This window comes from Juglans regia, chromosome 13 (genome assembly GCF_001411555.2).
Source record: "Juglans regia cultivar Chandler chromosome 13, Walnut 2.0, whole genome shotgun sequence".
In the NCBI taxonomy this organism is placed as follows: domain Eukaryota; kingdom Viridiplantae; phylum Streptophyta; class Magnoliopsida; order Fagales; family Juglandaceae; genus Juglans; species Juglans regia.
In genome coordinates this window covers 36,267,720-36,277,997 of record NC_049913.1, presented here as the reverse complement: position 1 = coordinate 36,277,997, position 10,278 = coordinate 36,267,720, and the positions used below count along the sequence as shown (strand labels likewise).

Below are 10,278 nucleotides of genomic sequence, written 5' to 3'. Positions count from 1 at the left end.
ACTTTTAGATTCATGAAAAACAGGAAAAAGCAGAGCTGCGTCTCCCATTTTTCTCCCAACTCATCAAGAAAATTAGGCTGCAGCTTTGATCCACCACAAACGGATCCGATTATATTACTGTAACTCGGGATTAATCATTGACTCCTCCACAAATGACAAAACCCTCAACTTTTCTGCCATGTCCAAAGCTTCAATGATCAGAATTCATAACCACAGACATATCATTCAATTTGTTTGCTTTATATCATTCAAGATTCAAGGTTTCAAAGTGATAATAAAGGTTTATCCTTGGAACATAAAGAAGATATAAAGCAAGATCCAATATGTTTCTTAATTCTTCATATATAATGATGAAATAGAATTCAATTACTGGACTAGATTTAGTGACATTACCAACGGGAAAGACTCATAATCAACAGACTAGCATTCCCCCCGTGATCTTTCAGCAAGAAAAAAACCAGCCGACCATGGAGGAGAGACTTACAAATTGAATTATTCGAAAGACCTAACATTACAAGTCCTAAAGAGTAGCCCTGCAACTGCCAAAAACTCCATTGCAGCAGCCACCTGAGAAAACCACTATCTAATCCACACTACCATGGACAAAAAGGACTAACCCAGACAAAACAAAAAATACAAAAGCTACAATTGGAAGTAGGAATATCAACATGGAAATGGAAATTAGGCTAAAATAGATGCCCAATCAATCTCGTACGAAGGGTACTTTTGCAATAAGAAATTCTCCGAAGCTACATCCCACTGCGGCTCATCGGAGTCCGCGAACGTAAGATCTGACAAAGGTGAAGACCCTGCGGACCCGTCGCTCTCGGTCGTCAACGGCGACGAGGATATCTCCACCTTACGACAGCTCTCTGAACTCTTGGACTCCGCCTCGCCAACAGACTCGGCTTCAGCTTGCCTCGATTTCCTGCTCGAACGGACTCGCTTCTCTCCCTTGCCCTGTTTCTGCGAGCTGGCCAAGCTTTCACAAATGGCTTCGAGCTTCGCGTCCACCGAGGAATGAAGAGGCTGGTAGTCAACTTGGTGCCGGAGATTGGGGAAATTGAGCCTGGCGAAGTCTCCGCGGAGCTTATAAGCAGCTCGGTCGTAGGCCAAGGCGGCTTCTTCGGCGGTGTCGAAGGTGCCGAGCCAGAGCCGGGTACGGTTCTTCGGGAGACGAATCTCGGCGACCCACTTTCCCCAATGTCGCTGCCTGACCCCTCTGTACAGCTTGGTGGGTTTTGGAGGAGAACCCACATGCTTCATTGCAATCGGTTTAAGACCCAGAAGGCCAAGGGTACCTCTACCATCTTGCTGAGGCAACGAATGGTGTTGAGGGTAAGAGTTCTGCTTTTGGAGATGGATCTGAGCTTGGATCTGGAGGATCTGAGATGGTGTTAGCTGGTTCAGCCCAAGTGGTGCCGGTTGCTCAAAACCTACAAGGTTTTGGGTCGAGATCCCGTCGGAAAACATAGGGGTCGTCGAGGTGGAGCAACCATCGGGGTAGAAACCGGGCTGGTTTGGGACGGAGTGAGACAATAAGAAGTTGAAGTCGTAATCAGAAGCGGAAGAGGTAGAAGAAGTAGAAGAAGTAGAAGGAACATAAGGTGATGAAGAAGGAGAGGAAGGATATTGGGTTGCAGAGGAAGAGCAGGGGATTGTTGATGAGGAAGCACTTTTCATAAATGGTTCCAGTGCTTCCATTAGCTCTCCTCCATACGAGGCTGACTGAAGATGTCCGCTACTGTAGAGATCTGCGGTAGCTGCCATGCCTTCAACACTGAACATAAATTCAAGCCTCGAGTAATAGTTATCAAATCTTAAATTAATACGAAGAAGATAAAAGAAAAATACCTGTTTCTTACCAAAACTAAAGAACAGGCTTTGACTCCAAAGAAGAACAGAAAAATTAAATGAGAAATTTTTCTACAGAGAAAGATCGAAGAGGTTTAAAATAGACAACCTCTTTCACTCCCAGAGCCTAAAAAACCAACTTTCGAGGGATCAAAAACAACCCTTAAAGCCGATATGAAAATCAGACAAAAGTTCAAAAAAGAAAACCAACAAAATTTACCAGAAAATTTAAAAGAAAAACCTGGATCTCGATTCTGAAAACACCTGGCTTTCGAAAAATCCTTCTAAGTTTGCTTCTTTTGACAAATTTTAAAACAAACCCAAAATTCAGAACTTGAAAGACAGATGATTAACAGAAAGGGATTCAGAGAAGCGGGGCGTTACAGAGGGGGGGAAGGGATCAAGAAGATGATGAACAATCACAGTAACAGATGCTCACAAACTTTTTCTTTATGGATTTTTTTCTCTCGTTTTGCAGTGAATATCTCACCTAGAACCTCACTCTGTTTAGCACCCGCAGCTGGCTTCCCATTATATAAGAGCTCCGGGCCTTGATTATGTCGCTTAACCACGAATATTACCTTAATTATCTCAGTCTAACAACACTTTTACATTTTTTAAATTGTAACGTCAGTCCTATCGTGCATCCAGGTTGTAATTATGACGTTAGCATCTTTCAATCAACATCTTACAACCAATAAATGTCTTACACGTACAGCTACACTTTTCTAAAATATTGAACTTTCATCGGTTTCAAATTTGTCCAGAGCTTTTTGACTATATTTATGAGTGTTCACACCCATCTGCCGCCACCGATCTGGTTGCTTCTGCTTTCTACTTTGGATTTTACTGCACTGTTTATATTTGTATAGGATTTTTTACCAATTTTTTTATCTAAAGATTTTTATAACTTCAGGGATATATTCAGCTGGCGTTAAATATTAATTATTTGCATTTTAAATTCTAATATTTAATATAATAGGATCTGCATGTTGCGTTATTTTTAATAAAATTAAAAAATATATATGCAAAAAAATCTCAATTTTATGATTGGTTTGGAGAATGAAATAAATTAATTTTAAATGAATTGAATAAAATATTATTAAAAAATTATTTTTTAATATTATTATTATTTTATAATTTTAAAAATAATTATAATAATAAAATAATATGAGATAAAAAGAAATTATTTTTTAATCCAAACAGAACCTTAGTGTATGAAAGTAGATGGGATTGAGATTTGGAGATAAGAGTTTTGAAGGGTAGGAAGAAGTTGGGATGACGAAAGACAGCCAGCCAGCCCCACAACTAGAAGCCTCCTCCATTGGGGAAGAAGTTAAGATTATAAAATATAGATAGAGTAGAATAGTATTTGTCATCTAAATATTTAAATCATATCATATCCCTCCACGATCTAATGACTATACTTAATCAACGCCACAATTTATTGTTTAATAATTGATTTTGGTCGTATTTGTTTTTTAAGCAAATCGTATACTTTAAACTTATTACCATCTTAATCAGTCAGCCAAAAATGGGTTATTTGTAGATAGGGTCACGGTGGCATGAGCCATGGACCAAACAAGACAATAAATAAATAAAATAAAATAAAATGATTATAATTTTTTAAATATATGATAATTTTTATTAAATAATTTTAAAAAATATTATTCTTTTATGAAAATATATTAACTTTAAAATATAATTATAGAAAATGTCGTGAAATAATATAATATGATGGACATTGCTAGGGTGCATCCTAAATATGTACACGGATATAAATGAATTTTTTATTTATTTTCTTTTTTAAAATATTTTATACACATTTCTAACCATTAAAAAATATAAATATAAAATAAATCTACTAATAATCACATTTTCTTAACTATTAAGAAATATAGAAAAATATAAAAATTAAATATATTTAAAAATCATACTATTATAATTTAGCCTATTACTTTTGGAGTAGGCAAAGACAGTCATCAGAAAGTCTGAAATAGATTTAACCATGGTTGAAATCAGTTGACTCTAGTCAGGTTAAGGCGGCGTTTACGGAGTGGAGTGCAGTGGACACGTGATTGTCATGTGCAAGGAGGACGGAGTAGCTCTACGATTGCGGCGCCTGATGCTCCAGATCTCTCACCTTAGATTCTACGGCAAGCACTGTCTACATTAATTGACCCACGCGCATAGTTGTGTCTGTCGCCATGCAGAATATGTATTTGGCACGTGTTCTTCACGATACGGGCGGTAACATCCACGCTCTCCAGTGTAGCGTAAAATAGAGGGATTTCCCGAAGATGCACGGATTATGTGTGATGATGGGCATACCTGGAAAATCAGGAGTGAGCAAATAACTGGAGGTGGTGGTGGTTAAGTTAGTTGACCAAAAGGGTTTAGAGAGCGTGGAAGGAAACTAGGAGCTTGTCGGGCGGATCTTAGATAGAATCGTAGATTACACTACAGATGCCTCATAATTTCTTCATGATTTAATCATAAAATATCATACGACTTGTCAGTAATTTCAGTAAATAAATGGGCGGTGCTACTCAGCTGCCGCTAGTTGTTTTGTATTTTTTAAATTATTTTTTAATATTTTTTAAAAAATAAAAAATTATAATATTATTTAAGAATATTTACTTAATTATTAAATAAAAAATAAAAATAAATAAAACAGCAACGGGAAGATTCAATGAAAAGAATCAGCGAGAAGGAAAGTATTTTCCATAAATAGTTTGGTGGAAATATTATTTTATGTATAAGCTAGTGTTTGAATTTTTTAATGTAGCGTATATATTATTTAGACAGTAGATTGAAATAAAATAAGTTAAGAATAAAATTGAATAAAATATTATTTTTTAATATTATTATTATTTTAAAATTTAAAATTATTTATTATATTTTATATAAAAATTTAAAAAAATTATAACGATGAGATAAAATATTTATTGTATCCAAACAGAATCTCAATATATCACTAATTTTGATTTATCTAATATATCCACGATTAGTAAATTATAATATTGAATTAAATTTTGATTGTATTAATATTATACATAAAAAAAATTGAAATTTAAAACCATACAATAATTATAAAAAATATTTGTTAATAAATTATATCAAATGAATGCTGCATTTAAATTGTAAAGGGAAATATTCACTTCTTGCATAAATGGAAATATATACACTATGGGTGCTGCTACACCGGGAAAGGAAAATGATGGTCGAAATTTTTTCAAATAATTTTTTAAACATCTTAAACATTAACATTTAAAAACAAAAATCAAAAATTCATTACAAATTATTTCCTTAACTAGAAAAAAAAATGACAATCGGTACTTGGAAATATCATTTCCCTATAGGCTATGGTATTGTCGTTATAAAATCTTATGGATTATGTGAACTCCACATACGTCCCGCATTAATTCTTGTAAGATTAGTATTATATATATTTTTATTTTTATTTATAAAATTTATTTTGTTAATTTTTTTTTAAAAGTTATATTTTGATAAAATTTATAATTTTCAACTTATTAATAATTGATGTGTGAAAAAATAAGTTATTTATAAAAAAAATTTTAAGTATATTTAATATTTTTCTTTTTTATAATTAGCAGTTCATATATTTAATTTTAATATTCTTTTTGTTTTTAAATTTATTTATACAACTTTTGAAGCAAAGACGCGTGAAGAAGAAGCAAAGTGTGTCGGGAAAGGTTTTATGGGACCCAACATTTATTTTGTGGGCTTTCTTTCTTTCTTTCACGCGGTTTCAGTCACTGACTCGGTATCTCTTATTTCACGCGGCCGTTTTTCTTTCCAACCGGCAAACGCTAGTATGTTGCCACGTGTCTATAGTGACGCATACGATACGAGGGCAATTCTCATCGTCCTCTGCCGTTGTGGACTCGCTACGGTGTAACTTTTAAGAAGCCTCTGGATCTATTGACCTGCTCTAGATCTCTATTTTTTTTTCTATTTTCTAAAATATTTTAAAAAAAAATTCAGATAATTTAGGTTTGAATAGAAAAATATGCATAATATCACTTTTCAAGTTTTAAAAACCAAAAAGTTCTACAAAAAATAAGGATTCTTATTTATGAATAATAATAAAATAATTTAAATTAAGATATTTTATTAAGTTTTAAAAATTTGAAAAAATAGTATTGTTTTTTGGAAATTTTTGTAGAGTTTGAAAAAATTATAATAATTAGATAATACTTAGATGAAAAATTTAAAATTTTAAAATTAAAAATATTTTATATTTGAGTAATATTTAAAAATAAAATATCTAAAAATACTTAAAAATAATTATATTATCAAACAGACCCGAAAGATTCACAATTTATAAAGATAGAAATTTTTTTGAATAACAGGTGAACATTAGATGTTATATTATTAAAAATTAGTATTTAAATAATTATAAATATTGTATGCCATTTTGTGATAGGATAGGAGTACCGCATCATTTATAAATTTTTTAAAAAAATTGACACATGATAATATGTGAAGCTAACGCATGTTTTCTGTTAATCATTTTATGGACACAAAAATTAGCATAAGGTTATTTTTTTTTTCAAATTAGCACATGTTTTCTTTTATGGACACTAATTAGCATAAGTGTATTGTAAAAATCAGCCTCTGAATAAATAAAAAGCTCAATGCCCAATTTGGAGGAAAACAACATGAATAATACAGCCTCCTTTATTTCTAAATAAAAAAAATAAAAATAAAGAAAGAAAAACAAAAACAAGTATTTTCTACAAAAATATAAATATTTTTTTTTAAAAAATAAAAAACACATAAAAGTATCGTCTGAAGTAAGAGAAATGACAATAGAACTTTAGAGACAATCACAAAAAAAAAAAAAAAAGACACTATTTCGGATCAAAGGGAGCAATAATTTTCAAGAAAAGCAACATTAACTAAAGAAGGAAGGCAATTGTGAAAATCAACTTTATAGTAATTATCTACATTTTTAGCATTGCATGATTAATTAAAGGAAAATGCTAGATGTCCTGCTGGGAGTGCATTTTTTTTTATATATTTTTTAATTTTTTTTATATAGATATTTTTAATAATTTTAAATATTTTTAAAAAATAAAATAAAAATTACAATATTATTAAAAAATATTTTCTTCATCATGAAGTAGAATAAAAAATAATATTTATTCTACTTCGTGATTAAAAAAGTATTTTTTAATGATTTTTTTTTACTTTGTGATTAAAGAAGTATTTTTTAATGATATTTTAAATTTATTTTATTTTTTAAAAATATTTACAATTGTAAAAAAATCTAGATAAAAAATAAATTAAAAAAATACACATAGAAAATTACATACTAAGTCCAGCGGAAGCCCCCAGCGGGAGCTGTAGCATGACCATTTTAAATATTTTTAAAAAAATCATAATATTATTAAAAAATATTTTTTTAATCACAAAGTAAAATAAAAAATTATAAAAAATATTACTTTCTAATTAAGAAAGTATTTTCTTAATGATGTTTTAAATTTATTTTATTTTTTTAAAATATTTTAAATTATTAAAAGATCGATATAAAAAATTATTTAAACAAAATACATATAAAATAATATTACACCCTTAACGGGAGCCCCCAATGGGACCGTAGCATCACCCTTAATTAAAAGACAATTAGGTTGACGAGACTCCACCCTATCCATCCTTATTAACAATACTTGCTAGCTAATTAATCAGAGAACATGATATAATTAGGTAAAATGGCCTTTTTTTTAGGTATGTTTTTAATATAGATTGAGACGATCATCAAGAAAAACTTGACAATGGAATCTTGTGCAATTTTGCTTGCTGATTCATGTGAATAACATTCATACTTTAGTAGTTATCAAAATCAACATAAAATTAAAGAAAATGAGAGGCTCATAATATCTGAATTTCTCTCAACTAACATCCATATATATTATATTGAAAAGTGGTATATATACTTTCACCATTGAGTGAAAAACAAGGATAGGGAAATGGTTCACTTTTAGGAAAAAAAAAAAAAAAAAGGCAAAAGGTGTTGGAAAAGTAATTAAGGTACTGGTCAAGCTCATTAGGTCCACTGAAAAAGAAAAAATTATCAGTAAATAAAAAGCATCATATAAAGTAAGATAAAAAAAAAAAAAAAAAAAAAAGTTGAAGACCCCATCATCCAATTAGTTTCTTTGATCACTGTAGTTAACAAGATCAGGATCATCTGTTTCTGATAAATGCATGCATGCATACATATATACATATATATGACTCCAATGTTTGTCAATAAAAGAAAACAAAAAATTTGAATTATAAAAAATAATAGATTAATTTAAACAATAAAATGAAAGACGAGGAATAATAACCCGCCAAATATGTAGATTTATTGTACCTTAAAAGAAAAAGAAGAATACATATACTCTTTCAATGTAAATAATTTAGTGAGATTATTAGTTAAATTTAATTTGTATTTAAACATATGGCTACACCAATGCCCGTGCTCCCTACCTAAGAGCATTAGCATTGGATTGGTTATCTTATTCTTCAAATTTTGACTAATATGCAGCTTTTTCACTTTTAGCTAATCATTCAAAACTTGAAGTCTACATTGGATTAGTCATCACACTCTCTATAATAATAAAATATTATTATTTTATTTTTTAATTAATTTTTATATTATTTTCATAATCTTTAATAACCTATAACAAATCATATTCATTTTTATTTTCACAATCTAACAATCTATAATATAATAATCTCATATGTATATGGATGATAAAATCTCATATGAATAAAAATATCATATTTATAATATAATAATCTCAAAAAGTACTTTTAGACTTGCTATAGTTCTTTTTATATTTGAAAAGAAGAATAGATTTACTGTAGTTTATAGTTTGGATGAAAACAATTTAGCTAATTCAATGTGTAGTAAATATGGATGATATTTACTAAATTTAAAGATAAAAATATATTTGACTAATCCAATATCAATGCTCTAACATGTTTGACGGTTTGTTTTGATGCTTGGTAACAAAAGCTTGTATCTGGCATCACTCTTGGAAGAAAATAAAAAAAAACACATGCTGATAGAATTGAGGTTGCAAATTGGCCACATGATCAGCCACGAGCAGACCAAAAAAACGTACGAGACAACAACATGACTAATTGTCAGAAACCAAGACTTTTCTTTATCAAGATTTGGTCGAAGTGATCATCAAAAAATATTTATCAAGACTTTCATACTCAAATCTGGCGTTATGCTTTCTTTCTTGTTTCACGATTTTTGTAGTCAATATCAAATGTTGAAAATATAATATTTGAGACTGACTACTAATACTACTACTTCAAGCAAGCAAAGCAATATTTTTTGTTTCTTCCCAGAGACTTTCATGCTAAGTTTAATTTTCTCACGACATTGCGCTTGAATCGTAGATAATCATGATCTCTTGGAGCTAGCTTCTTTTTGCCGTTCTTGCGCAGGCTCTGGATCTTTTCTTTTTTTCTTCTTTTATTACCTTTCAAAATGACAATTTTTATTCAGCCCATCAGTAACAACAGCCATAATACTAAGAAATATTCATATTCCATTAATTTCCAAGGGAGAAGCTCATCTAGCATGCAAGTCAAGTTATGAAATGAGTTGAAATAGTTTATAAATAATAATAAAATTATTAATTAAAATAAGATAAAATGAGATGAGATGAGATATTTTATTTCTATATCCAAACGGACCCGTTTGTTAATGGTTGTGTAATTAGAAGACCACACGTGTCAATGGATTAATAGTACAATACATAGTCTTAGGGTGGTTCTACACCCACCGCTCTCATGGAGATACCATTAGTGTAATTGTTGTGTTTTTTTTTTTTTTATATATATTTTTTAATATTTTTAAATATTTAAAAAATAATAATAACATCATCAAAAAACACTTATTTAATCACAAAATTAAAAAATAAAAAAATAAAATGCAACGGGAGCTGTAACTTTACTCGTAGCCTTATCAATAAAAAGAAATAACAAATATATATATAGCATAATTTTTATATTTTTGGAATTAAACTGCCGACACAACTTGCAATTTTTTATTTTTTATATTTTATAATTTAACAATAGCGAGAAGATTTGAAAAAGAAGCGCAGTCAAATGCTTAAAAGTCGTAAATTTGGTTGGGGTGTTCCATAAAAGTGTGCTTAGTTTGAGTCAACAGTCAAAATGGAAAATGTATAAATGACTTGGACCAATCACAGAGCGCCTCCTTGAAAGGTCATGAATCAGAGTATTTATGACCCTTATGGATGAGCAATATTGAAGAAGATAGATGGGAATAGGCGACAGAAACTCTGTCGACAAACCATTAAATATCTCTCTCGTTCGAGAATAGATTATGAGTCCGATCATCAATAATATCAAACATCATCTAGATTT

At 30.2% G+C, this 10,278-nt stretch overlaps 1 protein-coding gene across 1 annotated transcript; it reads right to left on the bottom strand.

Moving 5' to 3' along the window:
- Positions 1 to 311: 311 nt before the first annotated feature.
- Positions 312 to 2,371, bottom strand: LOC108984027 (ethylene-responsive transcription factor RAP2-13-like). The gene has a single exon (XM_018955854.2). It carries the CDS (start codon positions 1,786 to 1,788, stop codon positions 682 to 684), a length of 1,107 nt encoding a protein of 368 aa, XP_018811399.1. The 5' UTR covers positions 1,789 to 2,371; the 3' UTR covers positions 312 to 681.
- Positions 2,372 to 10,278: the final 7,907 nt, after the last annotated feature.

Bases quoted from the DNA above. Each gene is read 5' to 3' on its own strand.
- LOC108984027 (XM_018955854.2), bottom strand. From the start codon at position 1,788: ATGTTCAGTGTTGAAGGCATGGCAGCTACCGCAGATCTCTACAGTAGC.